General features: G+C 39.8%; 1 protein-coding gene and 1 pseudogene across 10 annotated transcripts in view; both read right to left on the reverse strand.

The window, feature by feature from the left end:
• Positions 1-25,862, reverse strand: part of OMA1 (OMA1 zinc metallopeptidase) — a 180,012-nt gene that overhangs the window by 135,562 nt on the left and 18,588 nt on the right. For all 10 annotated transcript variants that reach the window (XM_060206283.1, XM_016187972.2, XM_060206278.1 and 7 more), the window contains 4 exons: positions 20,886-21,059; positions 20,680-20,787; positions 19,318-19,446; positions 12,256-12,330 (listed from right to left, as the gene is read on the reverse strand). In XM_060206283.1, the coding sequence (XP_060062266.1) occupies positions 12,256-12,330; positions 19,318-19,446; positions 20,680-20,787; positions 20,886-21,059 (486 nt within the window). The remainder of the gene's footprint in view (positions 1-12,255; positions 12,331-19,317; positions 19,447-20,679; positions 20,788-20,885; positions 21,060-25,862) is intronic.
• Positions 24,997-25,591, reverse strand: LOC132542555 (translation machinery-associated protein 7-like; annotated as a pseudogene).

The raw sequence follows: 25,862 nt of genomic DNA on the forward strand, positions 1-25,862 counted from the left end.
AGCAATCACATACAATGAGTGTCTCACCAGGGGATAATTTAGAACCAAAGAAGGAAATTAGATGGTTTTTGTTTGTCTGTTTTCCACAGCATACCTGGAGAGTGAGGGAACCACATTTCTATGCAGGTAAGCCAGGTTTCAAGCCTGGTCCCCACCATACTGGAGGAAGCTTCTGTGTTGTGATTTCTTTCTCTCTCTCTCTCTTTCTCTCTGTCTCCCTACCTGAATAAGTCAGCCAAAACTGCTAATATATATTACATTATATATATTATATAATATTATATATATATTATATATTCATCCAAGAACAAAAATGGGTGACTTAGTTGTTTGTGAAATCAAATGAGCAGAATAATATCTGTACATATGAAGTGTCAAATCCTCTTTACAGTGACAAATGAATATATAAACACAACAAAATCAATTATTTAGCATTTCTGTGTCAGCTGATAACTGAACAGCTGGTTGCTATTCTATATTTAAGTTGGTTACAACTCTTTGCTTGTCACATCTCAATCCTGTCTTTTTTTTTTTTTACCTACTCTGTACTAATCATCCTGATAAGCTACATAATCAGGCAATCTTCTAAATGGAAAATGTTAACTATAAGTATAAATATATAAAATAAACTCACAGAAAATGTAGAAAACACACTAGAGAAGGCAAGCTGCCTACTTTGAAATGGATCTCATTAATAAATTGAGACCAGGGAGTCGGGTGGTAGTGCAGCGGGTTAAGCGCTTGTGGTGCAAAGCACAAGGACCAGCGTAAGGATTCCGGTTCCAGCCCCCGGCTCCCCACCTGCAGGGGAGTCGGTTCACAAGCAGTGAAGCAGGTCTGCAGGTGTCTATCTTTCTCTCCCCTTCTCTGTCTTCCCCTCCTCTCTCCATTTCTCTCTGTCCTATCTAACAAAGACAACAATACCTACAACAATAAAACAACAAGGGTAACAAAAGGGAATACATAAATAAATAAATATTTAAAGAAAAATAAATTGAGACCAATAAACCTTACATATCCTGTTTAGCTCTCGACTTTGAAAGTCTATAAATTTGTCTGGGAAATAACTGATTTTGCAACAGTCTTCATGCCTGAAAACTGGACCTAGGTTTAATTCCTGGCACCACATAAGCCAAAGCTGAGCAGTACTCAGGTTAAAAAAAAAAAAAATCATCGAGGGTTGGGCGGTGGCGCAGTGGGTTAAGCACATGTGGCGCAAAGCGCAAGGACCGGCATAAGCATCCCGGTTTGAGCCCCCGGTTCCCCACCTGCAGGGGAGTCGCTTCACAGGCGGTGAAGCAGGTCTGCAGGTGTCTATCTTTCTCTCCCCCTCTCTGTCTTCCCCTCCTCCATTTCTCTCTGTCCTATCCAACAATGAACAACATCAACAATGGCAATAATAGTAACCACAGCGAGGCTACAACAAAAAGGGGGAAAAATGGCCTCCAGGAGTGGTGGATTCATAGTGCAGGCACCGAGCCCAGCAATAACCCTGAAGGGGAAGAAAAAAAAAATCATCAAGCAAATGGGGAAAGATATGAGCAATAGATTCATCTCCTAGGAAGAATATACAATAACCAAATACACAAAGTTGACAAAAATCAGAATACAAACTCACTGACTCATGGTACTAAGTAAACCTGCCAGAAATATGGAGAACACAGGGCATATGTGTCTTCAACTAAAAGGTAAGCCATCTTACAATCAGAAAGTTGTTTAATCTGAGTAGAATTAAGATAATAAAGTTATGTTATGTGATCTGTATATCAAATGGATAGAAATTAACTCCAGGAGTAGACCATCATTTCTCTTGCTCTGTGCCATGCCAAGAACACCCCTTTCACCACCATCACCAGGAGAATTACAACTTAGTTTTTATAGCTTTATTTTAAATATCTTTTCTCAGCCAAACCCCCAAAACAAGTTTTCCGGATCCCTGGATAATTTGCAACTCTCTCTTATATTCTTCCTTATCCTCTTCCATCCACCATCACAACATAATGTACAAATCAGTAGTTAAATTTCTTCATTTCTTACCTAAATTCTGACATTCATAAAAATATTGTGTATCGGGAGTTGGGCGGTAGCGCAGCGGGTAAGGGCATGTGGCGAAAGCACAAGGACCAGCGTAAGGGTCCCGGTTCAAGCCCCCGGCTCCCCACCTGCAGGGGAGCCACTTCACAGGTGGTGAAGCAGGTCTGCAGGTGTCTATTTTTCTCTCCCCCTCTGTCTTCCCCTCCTCTCTCCACTTCTCTCTGTCCTATCCAACAACGACAACATTAATAAGAACAACAATAACTACAACAATAAAAAAAGTTTATCTCCGACCGGTCAATACCCAAGTCCAGTGGAGAAGCAATTACAGAAGCCAGACCTTCCACTTTCTGTGCCCCATAAAGATCTTTGGTCCATACTCCCAGAGGGATAAAGAATAGGAAAGCTTCCAATGGATGCTGCTGTAGGTGCAGGTGTAGGTGCAGGTATAGGCGCAGGTGTAGGTGCAGGTGTAGGTGCAGGTGCTGGTGCTGCTGTAGGTGCAGGTATAGGTGCTGGTGTAGGTGCAGGTGAAGGTGTAGGTGCAGGGGATGGGATATGGAACTCTAGTGGTGGGCACTGTGTGGAACTGTACCCCTCTTACCCCACGATCTTGTCGATCATTATTAAATCACTAAATATATATTAGTGTATTCCTACATCCTGGCAGATGGTAGGCGCACATTGCCTGTATGTTGAATAACTAATATAATCAGAGAAAAGCTATATATATCAATTTTAAAAGAAAGTAGCACCTGGATCTAAAAGGTGTCCTGTCTGCTAATTGATTGCACTAACAAGTATAAAAAGAAAATGTGTCGGGAGTTGGGCTGTAGCACAGCAGTTAAGTGCATGTGGCGCAAAGCGCAAGGACAAACGTAAGAATCTAGTTCAAGCTCCCCTCTCCCCACCTGCAGGGGAGTCACTTCACAAGGTCTGCAGGTGTCTGTCCTTCTCTCCCTTCTCTCCCTCTCTCTGTCTTTCCCTCCTCTCTCCACTTCTCTCTGTCCTATCCAACCAGGATGACATCAAAAACAACAATAATAATATCTACAACAATAAAACACCAAGGGCAACAAAAGGGAATAAGTAAATAAGTAAGTAAATAAATAAATAAATAATAAAATGTGTCAAAGAGAAGCAGGGAATTAATCAGTTCGGAAACTATATAGGATGATGGTAAGTGCCAGTTAGTATCCATTCAAGTCTTACGAGCAGAGAGTGAAATATCTAAACTTACTGAGCCTGGTTCTTAATCTGTGGAGAAGGGTATGACTGGCATCAATGCAAGTTGTAAACCCAGTGCAGAAGTGCTACCAGTGGGGCTGGGAGACGGTTCACCTGGTGGAGAGCACGCTTTGCCATATGAGAGCATCCAAGCTGTGTCCTCTACCTCACATGAATAAATAAAAGATGGTGACAGTGGGGATGAAAACATACTGAAAGCTACTGAGACTGGATCAAAGAGTAGATGTGAATAAAAAAAGTACCTTCAGTACTCTGCGCCTCTTCAAGGATTCCAAGGTTTTTTTTCAAGAGCAAATGAATTAATGTAGTAGATTAGTTGGGAAAAGATAAACTAGAAGAGAAACAGAACTGAAGGGAAATCAAGGATTTAGCATTGAATTAATTAGATTTGAGATAATTATAAAATGGAGTGTATTAAAAACTATAGCTGCTGGGTAGTGGCTCACCCATTAAAGGGCATGTTACCATGCATGAGGACTAGTCTCCATCTCTCAGTCTTTCTATTCCTCTCTACCCCCCCCCCTTATCAAAAAGAAAGAAATGGTCACCAAGCAAGAATGGTAGAGTTGGGCAGGCATGGAACCACAATGATAGCCCTGTCTGGGTGAGTAGGGAGGGGTGTGCTTCAACATGCGCTTAACCCACTGTGTTACCACCTGACACCCAAAAGTACCCAGTTTTAAGCCCTCAGTCCTCACCTGCAGGCGGAAGTCTTCATGAGTGGTGTCTCTCTTTGTCTCCAACTTTCTCTTTATGTATGTTTCTGTTTTTACTCTCTATCTGCTTTTACTCTCATAGACCCCACATCTCATCTGCTATAGTCTCACCTTTAGGTTCCTGACTATTAAACAATTTGTTCTGCTTTACATCTTAATACTCTTCAGCCACCACGTTGCAAATGTTACCATGACACCAACCTGACTCCCCTGGGCAGAAGACCTCACCAATATGTCCTGGAACCCCACCTCTCCAGAGCCCTGCCCCAGTAGGGAAAGACAGAAACAGGTAGGGAGTATGAATCGACCTGCCAACACCCATGTCCAGCAGAGAAGCAATAACAGAAGCTTTCACTTTCTGTACCCCATAAAGGTCCCATATTTCCAGAAGGATAAAGATAAGAAAGCTTCCAATGGAGGGGATGTGATATGGCATTCAGTGATGGGAATTGTATGGAGTTGTACCCTTTTATCCTATGGTCTTGTCAATCTTTATTAAATCAATAAACAAATTTTAAAAGGAATGTATCCTTTTTATTTTAATTTATTTGGTCACCAAGGTTATAGTAGGGATTGATGTCTGCAAGCCTCTGCCACTCCCAGCAACCATTATTTTCCTTTTGGTTTTTGATAGAGAGTAAAAACAGAAACATACATAAAGAGAAAGTTGGAGACAAAGAGAGACACCACTCATGAAGACTTCCGCCTGCAGGTGAGGACTGAGGGCTTAAAACTGGGTACTTTTGGGTGTCAGGTGGTAACACAGTGGGTTAAGCGCATGTGGCGCAAAGCGCAGGGACCGGCATAGGGATCCCGGTTCGAGCCCCCGGTTCCCCACCTGCAGGGGAATCGCTTCACAGGTGGTGAGGCAGGTCTGCAGGTGTCTATCTTTCTCTCCCCCTCTCTGTCTTCCCCTCCTCTCTCCATGTCTCTCTGTCCCACCCAACAACGAACAACATCAACAATGGCAATAATAATGACCACAACGAGGCTACAACAACAAGGGCAGCAAAAAGGGGGAAAAGATGGCCTCCAGGAGCGGTGGATTCATGGTGCAGGCACCAAGCCCAGCAATAACCCTGGAGGGAAAGAAAAAAAAAAAACTGGGTCCTTTTGTATGCCTCTAGAATGTGTCCTTTTTTTAATCTACTCAGAAAATCATAATAGAAGACATTCTTTTTTCCCCTGTATTTAAAAATTTTATTAGTGGCAATACTGATTTACAAAACTATGAAATAACAGGAGCATAATTCCGCACTGTTCCCACCACCAAAGTTCTGTGTCCCCATTCCCTCCACTGAAAATTTTAATAGTTCTCTCAAGGTAGCAGATATGGCTTAACTACTAGTTCTGTAACTACATATATATTTTTTCTGTAACTACATACATACCTATTTTTTAATCCTAACTTTTTTTTCCTTGATAAGTTACATCTACACCTATTGCCCTGAGTGTCCTCCCTTTTTTTCCTCTTCTCTCTCAGGGTCCTGATGAAATTGGAGCTCAGAGCGCTCTGGTGATCTTCCCCTAACATTTCTACCTCTGGAAGTATGGAATAGAAGGTAGTCTTCAAAAGAAATAAAATAGTGAGGGCTAGGGATATAGCATAAGGGTTATGCAAATAACTTTCATGCCTGAGACTCTGAGCTCCCAGGTTCAGTCCCCACCACAAACCAGAGCTGAGCAGTGCTCAGGTAAAGAAAAGAAAGGAAAAGAAAAGAAGTCAAGGGGCCAGGTGGTGGCGCACCTGGTTGAGTGCACATGTTGCAATGCGCAAGGACCCAGGTTCAAGTCCCTGGTCCCCACCTGCAGGGAGAAAGCTTCACGAGTGGTGAAACAGTGCTGCAGGTGTCTCTGTCTCTCTTCCTCTCTATCCAACCCTCCCCTCTCAATTTCTGGTTGTCTCTATCTAATAAATAAATATAAAAAAAGAAAAGAAAAGAAGTCAATAAGCAGAGAGAGGAAAAGATAGCATAATGATCATGTAAAGAGACTCTCATACCTGAGGTTCTAAAGTCCCATAAACCCTCAAAAATCAGAGCTGAGCAGTGCTCTGGTAAAAAATAAGTAAATAAATAATATATATATACATGTGTATATATACACACACATATGTATACACACACATATCACTGTGCTCAACATCTTACTACAAGGCAAGAAAAAGAAAAACTTTAAAGTCATGAGGGGGTGCCAGGTGGTAGCACACTTAGCTAAGCACTCACATTACAGTGCCAAGGACCGGGGTTCAAGCCCCTGGTCCCCACCTTTAGGGGAAAAGCTTCAGGAGTGGTGAAGCAGGGCTGTAGGCATCTCTCTGTCTCTTTCCCTCTCTCTGTCCCCCCTCCCCTTTCAATTTCTGTCTTTATCAAATAATAAAAATAAATAAATAAAAATTAAAGTAATGGAAATACAATTTTGGATCCAAACTAACAAAAATAAAAGCATCGAAAGTGTTTTGGGCATTGAAAAGAGGCATTCTGATGTGTCGTCAGCAGACTTTGTTGCTCACACTTTGAAATAATTGGGAGTATCTTTTAAGAATAAAAATTAAGGTTGGGGGAGTCGGGCAGTAGCGCAGCAGGTTAAGTGCAGGTAGCACAAAGCAGAAGGACCAGCGTAAGGATCCCGGTTTGAGCCCCCAGCTCCCCACCTGCAGGGGAGTTGCTTCACAGGTGGTGAAGCAGGTCTACAGGTGTCTCTCTTTCTCTCCCCCTCCTCTCTCCATTTCTCTCTGTCCTATCCAACAATGACAACAACAATAACAACTACAATAAAACAACAAGGGCAACAAAAGGGAATAAATAGATATTTTAAAAAAGTAAAAAAAAAAAAAAATTAAGGTTGGGGCCAGGTGGTGGTGCACCTGGTGAAGCACACACATTACAGTGTGCAAGGACCCTAGAACCCCCAGTCCCCATCTGCAGGAGGGAAAGCTTCAGGAATGCTGAAGCAGGTCTGCAGGTGTCTGTCTCTCATCTCTCTCCCTCTCTATCCCCCTTCCCTCTAAAGTTCTCTCTGACCTATCAAATAAAAAAAAAAAAATTAAATTAAGGACCAAGAAGCCAGGAACTAGCTTACCCAGTGGATCGCACAGTTTACTATCCATGAGGACTGGGGCTTGAGCCCCCAGTCATGACATGGGAGCACCTGCATGGAGGAAGATTTACAAGTGATGGGGCAGTACTGTGTATCTCTTCTGTTTCTTTCTCTTTGTCTCTCACTCTACCTTAAAGAAAAATGACTCTATTGAAAGAGGTGGAATCATGCAGGTGGAGAGTCCCAGCAATAACTGGTGGCAAAAACAAATAAACACATGAAAAGAATAAACACATAAAGATGAAGGACCAGAGAATGAGCTCATTGAGTAAGGTCCATGCCTCACCATGCATGCAGCCCAGGTTTGAGCCCTAACACCACACGGGAGATGGCACCAGAGGAAGCTCCGGTACAGTGTTCTCTCTCTCTCCCTCTGTCTCTCTGCCTGAATGAAAAAGTGCTTTGGAGAAACGACATAAAGAAAATATCAGCAACCCAACCCACTGCTATAAAAGGCAAAGGAATACAAGGAAAAGTGTTTAAGGATGCCTATTTCAGAATTAGCTGTAATTAAAATTACAGCAAAATAATTCAAAGGAAACAAAAGTTGATGAACAGGTACACAAATAATCAAATGAATTGCTCATATGGCAGAACATTAGGTAGGCACTGAAATGACTAATAAAAATAAGCAGACCCAGAAAGTCACCCGCAAAGTTGGACCAAGACAGCATGTAAATACCCCAAATTCAACAGAGCTTCATGAGCCTCCTACGGCCTCCACGGTACTATGAATTGGAAGACTCAATATTGTCGACATTAGCCTACTATCAGCAAATTTATCTATTACTCGATGCACACAATTCCCATCTAAATTTCAGGCATGCTTCTACATAGATGTGTCATTTGATAAGCTGATTCTCAGACTAATTTGGAAAAGCAAAGAACTGAAAACAGCTAAATCAATCTTATAGAACAACACTGGGAGGTAAAAAGCTACCAGATACAAAGATTTATAACAAAGCTACTGTGATGTTACATTTGGCTCAAAAATAAATAATGGGACAACAGACTACACTAAGGAACCAGAAACACACTTCAATATAGCCTTCCCCTTAAACAATACAGAAATATTAAGGTAAATTGAGAAAAGATGAATCTTCAATTAGTAGCGCTGAGTCCATTAGATATCCTTGTGGAAAAAAAATACTGTAGCCTATTATTATATAAAAATGATAATAAAATAATAAATTTTCATGGAAATAAAATATGAAAAATATATTTTGATAGGTTGAGATGTCTTAGCCAGAATACAGAAAGCAATTACCTTAAAAGAGCATTTCATATATTGTAGTATGTTAAGATTGAGAAATTGTTGATATAGTCAACCAGTGGTACATTACTTGGAAATCTTCATATTCTACTTAGTTGCCATTCATAGAACTGCTTTTGTGAATGAGGATTATCTTGGTTTAAGAAATTAAATATATGGTAGGGAAGATAGAATAATTATTACACAAAAAAAACTTTCTTGCTTGAGGCTCCAAAGTCCCAGGTTCAATAACTTGCGCCACCATAAGCCAGAGCTAAGCCGTGCTCTGGTCTCTCTCTACCTATGACTCTTTCATTAAAATAAAACAGGGGGTCGGGCAGTAGTGCAACAGGTTGAGCGCACATGGCACGATGCCCAAGGACTGGCTCAAGGGTCCTATTTCAAGCCCCTAGATCCCCACCAGCAGGGAGGTCACTTCACAGGTGGTGAAACAGGTCTTTAGGTGTCTATCTTTCTGTCCCCCTCCCTGCCTTCCCCATCTCTCTTGATTTCTCTCTGTCCTAGCCAACAATGACAAAAGAAACAATAATGACAAGGGCAATAGGGCAACAAAAATGGAAAAAAAAATGGCCTCCAGGAGCAGTGGATTCATAGTGCAGGTACTGAGCCCCAGCGAAAAAATTAAAAAGTAATAAAATAAAATGAAACATCTAATAGTTTATTTTTTAAAAGGAACTAAATATATATAAAATGTATATGACAACCTCAAATAACAGTGATTTTATAGTTAATTTAATATCTATTAAAAATTCTATAAAAAACAAAAACAATCTGAATTTAATATATAAAATCGCATTATTTCTGCTCACTTTTTTTTCTTTTAATGCAGTTTTTTTTAATTTTTTTTTTTTTTTTAACCAGAGCACTGTTCTGTTGTTAAAATTCGGAGGCTCCAGCTGGCCAGGCTAGCTTCACGGGCGGGTAATAGAGACTTGGGGACACACGGCTGGGCAGGGAAGCTGTATTTCTTTATTCAGGAACAACGATTCATAAACTAACCCAAACTAATCACCAAACAGAACTCTCCTGCCTCCTTCTCCTGCAGCGGCGCCAAGCACTCTCTCACTCTGGAACTCTCTCGGGGTTCCTTGGGGCGGGGACAAGGGGGCTGTGAAACCTAGCAGGACTGAACCAATTTTCTTGGCAGGGGGAGAGCTAGAACAACCCAATGTAAAGCATACAACAATTCCCCCTTTTCTTTTTAACTAAAGTAAATTGCAGCCAGCTGCCTTTGGGACTCTAGGCCATTCCCCACCCCCATACAAATGCCTGTTGAGGCAAGTACGTCCCCCAGAGGCAAGAAATGTTTTTTTTTTAAGCTGATAAAGTTTTGCCCACAGAGGCAAAAAAATGGCCCCCTCAGGCCTTCCCTTGGCAGCACACTGGTTCTTGTTACTTGCTTACATGTTTCTCCATGTTTGTGCCAGTTTCTTTTTTAAAAACGCCTGTATGATATAGGTTTCTGTTCACCCCACAATCCCACAATCCTGATACTATGGCCATTAGTTAAAAAGAAAAGGGGAAATTGTTGTATGCTTTACATTGGGTTGTTCTAGCTCTCCCCCTGCCAAGAAAATTGGTTCAGTCCTGATAGTTTTCGCAGGCCCGCTTGTCCCCGCCCCAAGGAACCCCGAGAGAGTTCCAAAGTTCCAGAGTTCCAGAGTGCTTGGCGCCGCCATGTGAGAAGGAGGCAGGAGAGTTTTGTTTGGTGATTAGTTTGGGTTAGTTTATGAATCGTTGTTCCTGAATAAAGAAATACAGCTTCCCTGCCCAGCTGTGTGTCTGCGAGTCTCTGTTACCCGCCTGTGAAGCTAGCTCGGCCAGCTAGAACCTCTGAATTTTAACAACACTGTTCATCTCCGGCTTACGGTGGTGCAGGGGACTGAACCTGGGACTTTGGAGCCTCAGGCATGAGAGTCTGTTTGCATAACCGTTATGCTATCTCCCCTCTGCTGCAGTTTTTATTTGTATTGCTCAAACCTACAAAGAGGACTAGCGTAACAGCTCAGCTGGGTGGTGTGCTCTCTTGCTGCACTGTGTTGGTTTGCTAAGTGTGTGACCTCAGTTCTAACCTGGCCCCTACCACACTGGAGGCTGTTATGGTGCTGTGTGCTCTATCTCTTTCTGTCTATCTCTATCTGAAAAAGTCAACCCAAAACAATGAAGCCTTGACAACAACAAAAAATAAATAAGTAAAAGTACACCTCATAAGCATATTCAGTTATCATAGGTAATTAAAAATAAAATGCCCTGCTAAGTAGAGAAGAACAAAACCCATTCAAATCAAGAATAAAGGCTCAGAATTGCTCTCTGTGGCTAGAAAAAAAAAATCTGAAAGATACAGGATAATAAGTCTGCTCTTGTGTTGTCTATTTAAACTATAAAAACTTGATTTTTCCCAGCCAGGATAATAGCTACAACAGGACAAAAAAAAAAAAAAAAAAGACCTTTCCTAGATGGAGGAAACATAGGTGAGGAGTATAATGGAAATAGTTTTGTCCTACTCTCACATCTGAGGCTCTAAAGTCTCAGGTTCAATTCCCCATGCCACCATAATGATCAGTGCTGTGATAAGTTAAAAAAAGAAAGAAAGAAAGAAAGAAAGGAAGGAAGGAAGGAAGGAAGGAAGGAAGGAAGGAAGAAAGAAAGAAAGAAAGAAAGAAAGAAAGAAAGAAAGAAAGAAAGAAAGAAAGAAGAGGGAGTCAGGCGGTAGTGCAGTGGGTTAAGTGCATGGGGCCCAAAGCGCAACGGCTGGCCTAGGGATCAAAGAAGCAAAGCTCAAGGGGCATTATTTCATGTCTAGAGGACTCTAATAATCCTTAAAAAACATATTTAAAAGGCCATAAACAGATCGACCAGTCAACGCCCATGTTCAACGGGGAAGCAATTACAGAAATCAGACCTTCCACTTTCTGCATCCCACAACAACCTTGGGTCCACATTCCCAGAAGGATAAAGAATAGGAAAGCTATCAGGAGAGGAGATGGGATACAGAGAGCTGGTGATGGGAATTGTGTGGAGTTGTACCCCTCTTATCCTATGGTTTTGTCAATGTATCCTTGGCTCCCCATCTGCAGGGGAGTCCCTTCACAGGGGGTGAAGCAGGTCTGCAGGTGTCTGTCTTTCTCTCCCCCTATCTTCCCCTCCTCTCTCCATTTCTCTGTCCTAACAATGACAACATCAATAACAACAATAATAACTACAACAACAACAACAACAAAAGGGCAACAAAAGGGAAAATAAATATTTAAAAAAAAGATAAAAGGAAGGAAGGAAGGAAGAAAGGAAGGAAGGAAGGAAGGAAATAGCACTGTCTTATATTTTTAGTCCACCTGCAATGTTAGCTATCAGTCTCAGGCAAAAATTACTAAAGTTATGGGCTCCTTGGAACATACCCAAAATAGACTTCTTAGCTTCTTCCTACCGGAAGAACCCTAGTTTCATCTTCTCTATTTCTATTCATGGGTTCCTATTTATTAAACAATTTGTCCTGTTTTGTATCTTACCACCTTTCAGCCACCAAGTTGCAGATGCTACTATGATTCCATCCTGACTTCCCTGGGCACATCCTCACCTCTCCAGAGCCCTACCCCACAAGGAAAAGATAGAAACAGGCTGAGAGTAAGGATCCACCTGCCAACATCCATGTCCAGCAGAGAAGCAATTACAGAAATGATAAGTTGCCTTACAATCCCATAATTATTATTAAATCACTAATAAAAGTAAAAAATAGCATTGTCTTATAGGAGACACAGATTTAGAAGGACATTAATGATAATTGCATCCAGTCCAACTCTCACTCCCTGCTCATGCCAAGCTGTATTAACAACACATTTTATTTGATTTTGTATGAAGTACGTGTATTTTCAACAACAAGCATTTTACCTTTGCAGCAAGCAGCAGTCCAATTTTGTCTGCTTCAGCTTCCAATGTTCTACTGTATGGTTTATCAAACATATACTAAAAAGAAATAAGAAATAAAAAACTGCATTAAAGCTACTTACTCCTTAACAAAAAGGTAACAAATTGGCATGTTCTAAGTGATTTCATGGAGCAGCTAGGATAAAATTTTTGTGTTCTCCATGATTAACCATTTAAAGATCACCATGATGTAAAATAGTATGCACAGCTCTTATTTCTTCCATCAATGACTAAGAACTTTACAATACTGAATTTAAAAAATGCCTATAAAGTTTTTAATACTATAGTATTATATATATTACTTTCATTCTTGCAATTGTAATCTCCACAATGTAGATGATTCCCTAGGAAAAAAACTTACTGACACAGGCTTTTAATATGGTCAAGACACACTCTGATGTTGCAGTTTTAAGAGGAAATGGAAAAAATATAGCTATATAACAGTCAAGACACTACTAGAGGATTTATTTCAGTTAGAAAACTAACTGTGTAGCAAAATGTTCTCTTTGATTAATTATCTTAATTTCCTTTCTTTTCTAAGTATTGATTAGTTAAGAAAGTAAAATTTTCTTCCAACTTCAATAAAAAAATAACAAATATTTATGGCAACTTTAATTTTCCTAATTACTTGTATTTATGTGAACACTTTCCAGTTAAATTCTAATTTTCAGTAAGTAGTAAAACTTTGTAGGAGATGGATCAATAAGCAAGACTTTGGAAAAAAAGAACTGTTAATTAAAAAAAAAAAGCAATTTTTTTAGAGGTAGCTAACTACGTGTCAATGATAGCTAGAAATATTATTATAGTCACTCTGATCCAGAGTATGTGACTATTAGATAGGACTTTCTACCATAAGAATTCTGTTCATATTATGAAGAGTGGCCAGGTATCACAAGTCCACTGGTTAAAAGCAATGCATTCAGAAGGAGAATGTTGTTTTCGACGGTTATGTTGTTTTCGCCGGGCTGGCTTCACGGGCGGGTAACAGACGACCAGGGACTCATGGTCGAGCTGTAGGCAGTATCTCTTTATTCATGCAGGACGCAGCACAATCTAAGACGAGCTAAGTTAAACTCAAAGTACAGTACTGTAAAACTCACAATGCTGTCTTTATATATACTTGCCAAGTAAGGTGGAAACAGGATGTGACATAGAGAGGGTGGAGAGAAAAGTGACTGGTGAAAATCAGAGTGTGACAAAGAGGGGGCAGATTAGGCGAGAATCCTATCACTGAACCACAAATGCCCTGGAGGGAGGGTGGAACTTGTTAACAGTGGTTATGTAAATAGAATAGTGTTAAGCAGGGGGGATTTAAACCAAATGAAACAGAAGGGGTCTCATGCATACCAACAATTCCCCCTTTCTTTTTAACTAATGGCCATTGTGGGGTGAACAGAAACCTATATCCTACAGGCGTTTTCAAAAGAACTGGCATAAGACATGGAAAACAAAATAGGTGAGCAACAATAACCAGTGTGATGCCAAGGGGAGCTTTTCTTGCCTCAAAGGGCAAGGCCTAGCAGGCGAAAGGGCATTTCTTGCCTCTGGGAACGCTTCATGCCTCTGGGGGCATCTCTTGCCTCAAAGGGCGTTTCCTGCCTCTGTGGACATCTCTTGCCTCTTGGGGCGCTTCATGCCTCTGTGGGCATAACCTAATAAGGAGGGGGAGTTTTCTGCCTCTGGGACAGAGCCTGCAGGCGAGGGGACATGGTCTATAAAGTCTCAAGGCAATTGGCTGAAGTTAGTCTTTGAGAAACACAGCAGCATGTACCAGTAAGTCTGATAGAGGTGTCAGTCCAAAGTAGCTGATCACAGAAGAAAATGCCGGAGGATGAAACGCTGCACGTCTGTCTCGATGGAGAATGTCGGCCACCAGAATTCTGCTTTTCTGTAGAGAGTGATCTTTGGAGTCTGTGAATCTGTTTCTTCAGGTCGTGCCAGGTCTCATCATTGGTTTCCGGGGGTGTGTTGTAGTCATTTCATCTTGTGGGTGATGTCAGAGAACAGGGGTCCAAATGGATTTCCGGGAATTCCATTTGAGTAGATGCTTTTTCATGTGAAGACTTGACAGCTGAAATTCACTTACTTGTCAAGCAAAACTTGTAGCAGATTAGAAGTTTACTATAATTGATAACTCCATTATAATTGGAAGTCCTTTCTAGTATGATTTTAAGGTTTAAACAGTTTAAACTCAATAAAATGTGGAAAGGTAAACAAAAGAACCACGGTTAAAAGCCTCAGGCATGAGAATTATTAACATAATCATTGCACTATCTGCCCCACCCATAACTCATACCGTTTTGAGGATTAAACATTTCAGATTTATGCCAAGACATAAAAAAAGAAATCAAAGGAGGAAAAAACAATTTTTTGGATTGTTTCTGGATGTCTCTAGAAATCATGGCTGTGTCCAGCATTTTTTTTTAAGTCAATGTCAAATAAAAATTCAGTCATTCAAATCATTCTCTTATGAAACGCAACTTGAACCATATTATCAAGATCTCACAATGTAGGATTAAGAATCCCCGGAGGGTGTCCTAGTCCAAAAAGCTCCTCGAAATTCCATTTAGGGTGCTTCTGACTGTTCCTGCTGGATTGCTTCAGGCACCCATTTTTAAAAGCGTCTTCCCATTGAAGAAAGAATCCAATCAGGAGAGTAGAACTAACCACGTGTCTCCATACTTGGGAACTGCCAGGGTACTCAAGAATGTTCTTCAAATTAGAGTAGTCCTTCTCCATGGGAAACATGCGAGAAGAAGTCCAGAAAGTCCCAGGGGAAATCCCCATGCATATCCCAAGATCTACAATCACGGTCATAAAGAACCAAACTGTGGCCCGGAGCAAAATGTAGTCCTTTTCCTCAGGAAATATGGGAGAGGGAATCCAGAAAGTCCAAGGAGAAATCTCCATGCATCTCCCAAGCTCTATGATTAGGGCCATAAGAAACCAAAGTTCCCGGTCAGGGAACCAAAGTGTGGCCCAGAGTAAAATGTTCCAGAGACAGAGTAACTGTCTCATGATGAAACAGTAGAGGCTTTGGCAAACCTCTTCATAAGTAGAAAGGCAACCCATGGTGGATGGGTAGCTAAGTTTACTTATCTGGACGATGGGTGGGTAGGGTCCCACGTTGATGTCGGTCCATGTTTCAGGGCTTATTTCAGTCCCTGTTCGGACGCCATATGTTGTTTTCGACGGGTTATGTTGTTTTCGCCGGGCTGGGTTCACGGGCGGGTAACAGACGACCAGGGACTCATGGTCGAGCTGTAGGCAGTATCTCTTTATTCATGCAGGACGCAGCACAATCTAAGACGAGCTAAGTTAAACTCAAAGTACTGTACTGTAAAACTCACAATGCTGTCTTTATATATACTTGCCAAGTAAGGTGGAAACAGGATGTGACATAGAGAGGGTGGAGAGAAAAGTGACTGGTGAAAATCAGAGTGTGACAAAGAGGGGGCAGATTAGGCAAGAATCCTATCACTGAACCACAAATGCCCTGGAGGGAGGGTGGAACTTGTTAACAGTGGTTATGTAAATAGAATGAAGTGGTTATATAAATAGGTGTGGGTCCTGGTGCATTATGGTAGGCATGGACCTAAGTTTGGAATGCGCGTTTTATAGACACCTATCACAGGGAGATAAGAAATTGTATTCTTGTGGCAACAACTGCATTAGAAAACGTATTGTAAACCATTAACCCCATAGTAAAGGGATAAAAAAAATTAAAATTAAGAAAGGTTACTGAACATCTAACAATGCACAACAGGACAACTCCACACAATAAAAAATATTCAGTCAAAAATGTCACTTGTGGGACTGGAGAGACAGCATAATGGTTATGCAAATTACTCTCATGACTGAGGCTCTCAGGTTCCAGGATCAGTCCCAAGCACCACCATAAACCAGAGCTGAATAGTGCTCTGGTCTCTCTTACTGTATCTTTCTCTCTGTACCTCTCTTGCATTGAAAATAAACAAAATATAAACAAGTCAATTCTGTTTAGAGAAATTCTACTTTAATGTGAAAACATTAATTCAAAGGGACATGCGCACCTCTATGTTCACAACCACAAGACTTGCAAGAGCCAAGAAGAGAAAGTAACTTAACTGCCTGTCAACAGATAGCTAAATAAATAAATAACGGGATATGTACTCAATAGAATACTACTCTGTAACTTAAAGTGATAATATTGTGTCCCTGAGGACAAAAAATGGATGGAATTATAAGGTGATCATGCTTTAGTGAAATAAGGAGCTGAAAGATAATTACCAGATGGCTCACTCTTATGTGAAAAATAGAGAATTCAAACACATGAACTTGAACCAAAAAAAAAAAAAAAAAAAAGGTAGCCAAAGTGCAAACTACCTTTAAGACTTTGTGAGAATTACAATGGTTATTGGTGGGGAGAAGGAATGGAATACAGAACTCTGGTGTTAGATGTGGTGTAGAACAATACCCCCTATAACTTTATAATCTTATAAACCCCTAAGCACTATATAAAAATTTTAAAGAGAGAGAAATGTTCATGACAATGCTTTGAGTTAGTCTGTTTTTATTACCCAAACGTACCAATAGATAAATTAGGGACTGTGTAGGTAAAATAAGCAGATCAAGTTCTGTAGAATTTAGTCTAATAAAGCCTAAATTCAATCTGGTCAGAGTCTGTATTCTTAACTCCCATACAGAATTAATCAGAAGTCTTTATCCTAGTGCCTAGCATGTGCTAAGCACTCGATAAATGTTAGCAACTATATTTCTCAAAACCATACTTGGTAGTACTCCACTGAAGGCTATTACATTTTACCTAGATAGCTAAGATTACAAAAATGGGGCTCTTCAACCATCAAGTAAGAGTCTCTACTTCTTTCCTCTAGCCAGTAAGTGCAATTTTATCTCATTAATGGCTTCATTATTAGGGTTCCCCTGTGCTCTCTAATCATAAAGAGCAAGGCTTTCTAGAGAAACATCTTATTGTCAAAATCATGGGAGGGAGGTTTGATTTAGAAAAAAAAAAAAAAAAAACTAAAATAGAAGGGGCCCAGGAAGTGGATTGGAAGTGACTGCAAGGTTTCCACACATAAAGGTTCAATCCATGGCACCATTTGGGAGCACCATGGACAAAAACATGTAGAGCTTCATAGAGATGGAGCGGTCTTCAAGTATAAAGTCTAAAAATGGAGTGGTCCAGGAGGAGGTGCAGTGGATAAAGCATTGGACACTCAAGCATGAGGTCCTGAGTTCAATCCCCTGCAGCACATGTACCAGAGTGATATCTGGTTCTTTCTCTTATCTTTCTCATTAATGATTAAATAATTTTTTTTAAAAAAAATCTAAAAATGGAGTGAGAAGATGACTCGGTGGTATCACATATGCGCAAAGGCTCTGGGTTTCTTCTGTCACAGCATTAAAAAAAAGAAACTCGGGAGTCCATGGTAGCGCAGCAGGTTAGTAAGTGCACGTGGTGTGAAGCGCAAGGACTGACATAAGGATCTGGGTTCAAGTCCCAGGCTCCCCACCTGCAGGGGGGTTGCTTCACAGGTGGTGAAGGCGGTCTGCAGGTGTCTATTTTTCTCTCCCCCTCTGTTTCCCCATCCTCTCCACTACTCTCTGTCCTATCCAACAACAACGACATCAACAACAACAATAACTACTACAACAATTTTAAAAAAACCACCAAAGGCAACAAAAGGGAAAATAAATAATAAAAAAAAATTTTTTTAAAAGAAACTCAAACAGAAGTAATTCCTATTCTACTTGCTGTTTAATTATTAAATTATAAAATTTTACTGAAAAAATAGTAACAAGATTCATCAACATTGCATGGAGAAAACAGCTACAAAGTATTTTTTGACCCAATCATCTCATTCAACTACAGAAAAAGCTACTTATTAGTAGATGGGGGAAAAATCAAACTAATTCCTTTGACATGGCAGCACATCAGTAATAGAAATACAATTCAAAATCGGAGAACCCATAACTATGGAATGATCAATCTTTCTTATTTCCTTTGTGGACATTTATTTCAATAAAAATGAAGCCAAAGAGGTGGTAATACTGAATAAGAGATTTACTCATCCAATATCAAAAGCACTTTACCCATTAGATTTAAATGACACCCATATGGTACTCTGATGGGTGCTACACAAATCATTAAATACACAAATAACAGATTGTTCCTAAGTAATCAAACCTCCCAGGACAAAAGAAAAGATCTGGAGAAATGTAACATAAAATAATTAATCACAATTAATAAAGCAATTACCAACATTGCAAATACTTTCAGTATTGTAGTTTGAACAAATAAAATGATTCACTAGACTTTATGAAATGGTTTCCATTATAGTAAGCTTTAAAAAAAAAAAAAAAAAAGTTAGCACCCTAGTGGGGGTAGATAGCATAATGGTTATGCAAAGAGACTCTCATGCCAGAGGCTCCAATCCAGGTTCAATCCCCACACACCATAAGCCAGAGCTGAGCAGTGTTCTGATAAAAATAAAATAAAATAAAATAAAACCTAAAGAAAGAGTCAACACCCAGCAAGACCATTCTTTTAGTATTTTCTAGGCAGTGCTAATTCAACTGGGAGTGAGAAGGTGAGGGTGGTTAAGCTGCTTCAGCCAACTTTATACTCATAAATATTTACAGATTTTACACTCGTCAAAATGCAAATATTTGGATGAATGCATGTCACCCAGCTCTGACACCAGAGTCACTATGAGAGATCAAAGTAGAGCTGGGAGGTAAAGTTAACAAAAGATTCTATAAGGCCAACAATAATGCTTCAAAAACCATTAACCAAAAAGCTGCTAGTCCTTTATACCATTCATTTCTCTCATTTGAAAATAATAGTATTTTCTACTTCAAACATTCACTATTAAGAACCTCCCTTTAATGTAAGAAAGCCTAAGTCACTAAAGATTAGTAATGATAATATTCAAAAGCATATCTGATAACTGTTGCTTTGCAGCAATATTAAAGGATCTTCACACAGGTCATAACACATTTGGGTTATTGTCTCCGACTTACCTCCTGTAGCTTAGACTGTATCCACTGGCCTAGAAGTGCCAAACTATCTCGAGGACAAATGGCCCAAATCATTGTGAGGAAAATCAAACCTAGGAAATCCAGTAAGTGAACCAAGCTAGCCTTTTCCGCCTGAGAACAACCAAAATAATGAAAATCATATTTAACAAGTTGAGTGGTCTGGGCTATATGATCTGATAAAATAAAAATAAATAAATAAATAAATAAATAAATAGCTACCAACAATAAAGAGACTGTGGTGAAAGAAGAGGTGGACTTGCAAATAGAAGGCCTGAATTAAAGCCCAAATTCTATGACTTCATCACATTAGTCATTGTTACAGTTTTTCAAAGTATTTGTCTCCTCATGCTTAATGTCCAAATACTAAAAACATACTTTATGAGGTTGGTATTGAAATTATGAATGAGAAGTTACATACTAAAAGGCTCAATAAGCTGTAAAATGCCAAGGTATGATCAGTACTGCTCTGCATTAATCACATGTATCGCACATCATTCTAGACATTTTCAAAGATGCTCCAAGCTATCCTCTAAGGATGAATAAGAAATAAAGCTGATTTACCTGTTTAAATAGTACTATCACTTTCCTAGAGAGGTATTTTTTTCTGACTAGATTACAAGTATGTTAATAATTATGGAAAGTTTAACATCTAATTTGAAATAATTAGAGGCTGAGAATAATAACTTTTTATCAGGAGAGACAGGTAATAAAAATAGCATTTACGAAAAGCACTAATTACTCAGTATCAGATATGAAAGACCACAGACATACTCAAAATTAGCCAATCATATTATTTTAGGTAAGAAAATATGGCCATTACTAAACCTTAAATTCTATCATTTAAAAGAGAAAACTGGGAGTCAGGCAGTGGTAGCGCAGCTGGTTAAGTGCAGGTGGTGCAAAGCGCAAGGACCGGAGTAAGGATCCAGGTTCGAGCCCCCAGCTCCCCACCTGCAAGGGAGTCGCTTCACAGGTGGTGAAGCAGGTCTGCAGGTGTCTATCTTTCTCTCCCCCTCTCTGTCTTCCCCTCCTCTCTCCATTTCTCTGTCCTACCCAACAATGATGACATCAATAACAATAATAATAACCACAACAATACAACAACCAGGGCGACAAAAGGGAATAAAGAAACAAAGAGAGGGAGAGAAACAGAGAGAAAGAAAGAAAGGAAGGAAGGAAGGAAGAGAAAGAAAACTAAGGGGGGAGGGCAATAGCTCAGGGTTCAGAACACTGGCCTTATAAAAAAAAGAAAACTGAAAAGATTCAGTTCTTAAAAAAAAAATTTTTAGCTCGCTAACTTCCAGTAACCTACAATAACCTGTGTAAATCATTTTAGGTACTTACTGCATGGCCAAGTACTGCATGTGCTATTTCATGACCCAAAAGAAAGGAAAGTTGATGAATATCAGTCACACTGTTTAGAAGTCCAGTGAAAACAAATACTTGTCCATTCTGTACCACAGAGGGAAAAAAATAATAATGTGAGCAATTAGATTGCCATAAAAAAAAAGACATTAAATTTAACAATTAGATTGAGAACATTTACTTACTGGAAGCACAAAGGCATTTATCTCTGGAGACTCGACCACATGAATCACCCAATTGATCTCAGAGATCCCTGGAATATCTTTATTACACTCAGTAAGATGATGAACCACTTCTTTAACAGTCCTGTATCGAGCATCTCTCTCCGTTACCATATTGTTTTTAAATTCCTCCATCCACTGAAAGATTAAAAATGAAAGCAGTATTTATCCTGAAAAACTCAAGTTTGCAAAATGTCTGTATTGCTTCACAAAGACAAACCACTTATTGTGGAACACTTTAATTTTTAATTATGTAAAAATCTACATATGTTAAACACTAAAATTTCTCAAATTTGAATTATTCATGCAAAGGAAATGTGGTACTATACAAATGGAGTAAATTCGAATAACAAAGATTTTTCATATAAACTGACTGAAATAAAATTTTACTCATCTTTCCACTATCCAATAAACAAATAAAATGCTTAAGTACTAATTTTATTTCCCTAAGTATATATATATATATGGGAAGACAGAACATGGCCTAGAGAACATAAAGATTACAAATATGTAAAATACAAAACTACTTTCATGATCCACTGAATAAAAAAACACTCTATAATTAATAAAGAAAATTAAAAAGCTTTTACCAAAATAAGAGGCCTTTCATTTCATTTATTTCATTTCACTTATTTATTCTTTTCCTAAAGCACTGCTCAGCTCTGGCTAACCATGGAGCCCCAGGAGGTGAAATCTTTTTGCATAACTAATTAATATGCTATCTCCCACGACCAATTTTAAAGTATCTTATTCACAGGAATTAAAAGGAAATTACTAAAATTTCAGAATGGCTGTTTATATCACTTTTCTATATTATGCTAGTAGAATGGGCAGCCAGCCACCAAAGGAAGGCACTTTTCCTGAAGCGCCTCTTCATAAGAGGCCTTTTCAAGTATGCTAAGAAAATTAATGATGTCCTGGAGACACTATCTTAAGTTGTTTCACATATAAATAAACAAGTTTGAAAATTTCTTGAAATAGAGTAAAAATAGATTTGGTGTAGAGATAACGCTCACCCAGTGGAATGCACACCTTACTATGCACAAGGACCTACATTCAATGCCCCGGATACAACACTGGAACACCACAAAATGGGACTTTCATCAACAGTACAAGTGTTGTGCTATCAGGGCAGAGCACAGTTTCTCTCTTTCTCTCTTTCTCATTTCCCACTCTGTAGCTAAACAAGCAAACAAAATATTGATGAAACCATACAAGTGTGAAGCCCTGGTTGAAATCCTGATGTAAAAACAAATGATAAATTTAGGGCATGGGGTAAATAGCATAAAGGTTATGCAAACAGACTCTCATGCCTAAGGCTCCGAAGTCACAGGTTCAATCCCCCTACACCACCATAAACCACCAGAGCTGAGCAGTGCTCTGGTGGAAAGAAAGAAAGAAAGAAAGAAAGAAAGAAAGAAAGAAAGAAAGAAAGAAAGAAAGAAAGAAAGAAAGAAAGAAAGAAAGAAAGAAAGAAAATAAATTTGAAAGTCTTTTTTTGTCACTAAGTAATTAAAAGGAAAAAAAAAAGCACAAGTCACCAATGTATGCTGAGTGAAAACACATGTTTAAATTTTCTTATTACGCAAGATTACACCTGTAGATTAAAAAATAAGAACAAATGATGATCAACTATATGCCACCAGGCTGGAGGATCTAGAGGAGACAGATAAGGCTTTAGAAGTATACAACTGTGGTCCAGGAGGTAGTGCAGTGGATAAACCATTGGATTCTTAACCATGAGGTCTCGAGTTCGATCCCTGGCAGCACATGTACCAGAGTGATATCTGGTTCTTTCTCTCTCTCTCTGTCTATCTTTCTCATTAATAAATTAATAAATTCTTAAAAAAAAAAAAAAGGAAGTATACAACTTCCCCAGGCTGAACCAGGGGGAACCAAAAACCTAAACAGACTAATTACAATGAAAGGACCTGAAACAGTAATCAAAGTCTCCTGGAACCAGACAATGAATTCTATAAAACCTTCAAAGAGGAGCTACTACCCATACAGATCTTAGGACATGGGGATATTCCCTAACACTACAGAACCAATATCACCCTAATATAAAAAGTGGGCAGACAAACACAGAAAACTACAGCTGAACCTGAAGAACTTAGGTAAGATACTGAACAAAATTCTAGCTAACTGAATACAGCAACACATCAGAAAGACTGTACACCAGGCAAAGCGGTATTTAGCCAGGGGTGCAAGGATGGTTCAATATACATAAGTCAGGGCCAGCAAAACAGTTCAGTTGGACAATTTGCTGCACTGTCATGCGTTTGACCCTAATTCGAGTTTGGCCCCCAATACATTGAAGGAAGTTTCAGTCGTCTCTCACTATCTATCTAACTTGGCCTCTCTGTCACATCAACAGCACGAAACCCCCAAAACTAGATTATTATTATTTCAATAGATGTGGATAAAGCATCTGACAAGATTCAACATCCTTTCATGATCAAAATTTTAAGAAAAAATAGGGATTGATGGAAAATTCCTCAATCTAGTTACATACATCTATATGCAGCAAACTCATAGCTAACATCAACATTATACTCAATGTCAAGACACCATAAGCTTTTCCTCTTAGATCAGATACAAGACACAAGACACTGTCTACTATCACCACTACTCTTCAACATGGTATTGGAAGGCCTAGCCATTGCATTTGATAAGAAAAAGGATTCAAATTTGAAGAAGTAAAGCTGTTAATATTCGCAATGTGACAGTACACACAGAAAACCCAAAAGTTAAAGTTAACCCAATTGTCAAATAATTTGATTTAGCAATAACTATCTATTGCCTTCTTAAACCCTAAGACAGCAGGAACTTTCCACTTCCTCTATGGAGCCTCTATTTCCCCCAGTCCTGGGACCTTTAGGGTGGGGCTCACTTTCCTGCATGCTTCTCTCAATTTATACCAAATGATATTGCAACAAGTACCACCTCAGCATGCTTCACTTCAGACTGTGTCCAGAGACGTCAGGGATGGAATCAGACCTTTCCTTTCTCATAGGATTCTCTAATTCCATTTCAGTTGGTTCACTTCCTAACAATGTCCCAAATCCTAGAGATAGCCCAGGTCCCATGAGATATGTATCCATAAAGTAGGGCAAAATATATAACTGAAAGCAAAAGTATACAATAGTCTGCAATGAGTCAGTAGAAAGACCTAGAAAGACACAAAAAGTTCCTAATGAAATAAGTTTCTACATAGACTTAAATACCCTCCTCACCTACTGCCTATTACACTTCCCTCACTCACTCCAAAGCTAACCATATCAAAGTAAGGACTATAAAAACCGAATAAGGACAAGAGACTGGCATACTTTAACAATGACTCTTTAGTCACTATCAGACCACCCCGTCAACTGGGACCCTAGTCAGGGAGCCCTGAGATTCCCAAACAGACAAGATGGGCTTAGTCCTCGAATAAATCCCTCTCTCTATTGTTACTGGTCATCTCTATCAGGAACAACATAATAGACCCCTTTGTGGGCCCCCATAGGACCTTGCCCTCAACTTGAATCAATAATGGTAGAGAATGTTCCATCCTCCGAAGGGAGCATGGACAACATACTCTATGCTACACCTAAGGAAGATGGGTCCTAAAATTAGGGCAGCTTGGAACGTTCCTACTCATAACCACAGAATGTGAGCTCAGACCTACAGGGATGCAGAGGTCACATAGGCTCCTAAGCTGAATATGGGCCCCAGATCAGATCAAATTGATGGGGTTTACAGTCAACAATATTTATACACCTTTCCCATATTTGGGAGTTACTCTCTTCCCTGATCCAGCTCTTTCTTTCTTTCTTTCCTTCTTTTTTTCAAATGAGTTGGTTTAATTTCCAGGTGGTACAGAATATGGTATGGAACAAAGATGACAAAGATGGAAGAGAACACCTTGGCAGGATTCTGGACAGGGTTTATCCTGACTTAAGGCTAAATTGAGGAGCTGAGTAAGAAGAACTGAAAATAAACCACTGTATTTATTTATTTAACAAACATTTTTTTTTCTTAAATTTACAACAGGTTCCAAGGAATTTCATTCTTACTTTTGGTAGCAACTGATGTAATGGGAGGGAATCCAAGTGTTTAAAAACAAGATGGAAGCAAGAATCACCACTGTTGTCAGGCATAAGGAGCTGCTTACTTTTTGCCAGACTTCTTAATTCCTCCTAGGGCCAGGGGGCCCTTCCCCCTTCGCTTTCAGTTCCTTGAGCTTCTTCTGCTCCTCCTTCTGTTTCTGCTTTAATGCCCTGTCTCGTCCATCTCCTTGGCCGCTTCTTGGGCTGCTTCAGAGGCTTCTTCTTGCCACCCTCTCAGCCAGACATGGCTCCTGCCACCCCTCTGATCCAGCTTTCTAGCTCTTTATCCAGTCATGACATCATCTCCCCAAATAATAACTTGGGTCTACCAGCATGTCAGATGTCAGGCTTAGGAAAAAAACTACTATAGTCATGGGCCCTATGGAATATAATTAAAATAGGACTACCAGCTATCTTCAAAACGGAGACCCCAAATATTCACCTGCAATATTCCAGCCTCTAGGTTCATAATTAGTCAACAATTTGTTTGGCTTTATATGTTAATTCTCTTTTCAGTCACCAGGTTCCAGATGCTAACATGATGTCAACCAGACTTCCCTGGGCACACGACCCCACCAATGTGTCCTGGAGCCCCGCTTCCCCTGAGCCCTGCCCCTCTAAGGAAAGAGAGCAACAGGCTGGGAGTATGGATTGACCTGCGAAGGCCCATGTTCAGTGGGGAAGCAATTACAGAAGCCAGACCTTCCAACTTTTGCACCCCATAATGACCCTGGGTCCATACTTCCAGAGGGATAAATAGGAAAGCTCCCCACCTGCAGGGGAATCGCTTCACAGGTGGTAAAGCAGGTCTGCCGGTGTCTATCTTTCCCCCTCTCTATCTTCCCCTCCT

Source organism: Erinaceus europaeus, chromosome 13, assembly GCF_950295315.1.
Source record: "Erinaceus europaeus chromosome 13, mEriEur2.1, whole genome shotgun sequence".
In the NCBI taxonomy this organism is placed as follows: Eukaryota; Metazoa; Chordata; class Mammalia; order Eulipotyphla; family Erinaceidae; genus Erinaceus; species Erinaceus europaeus.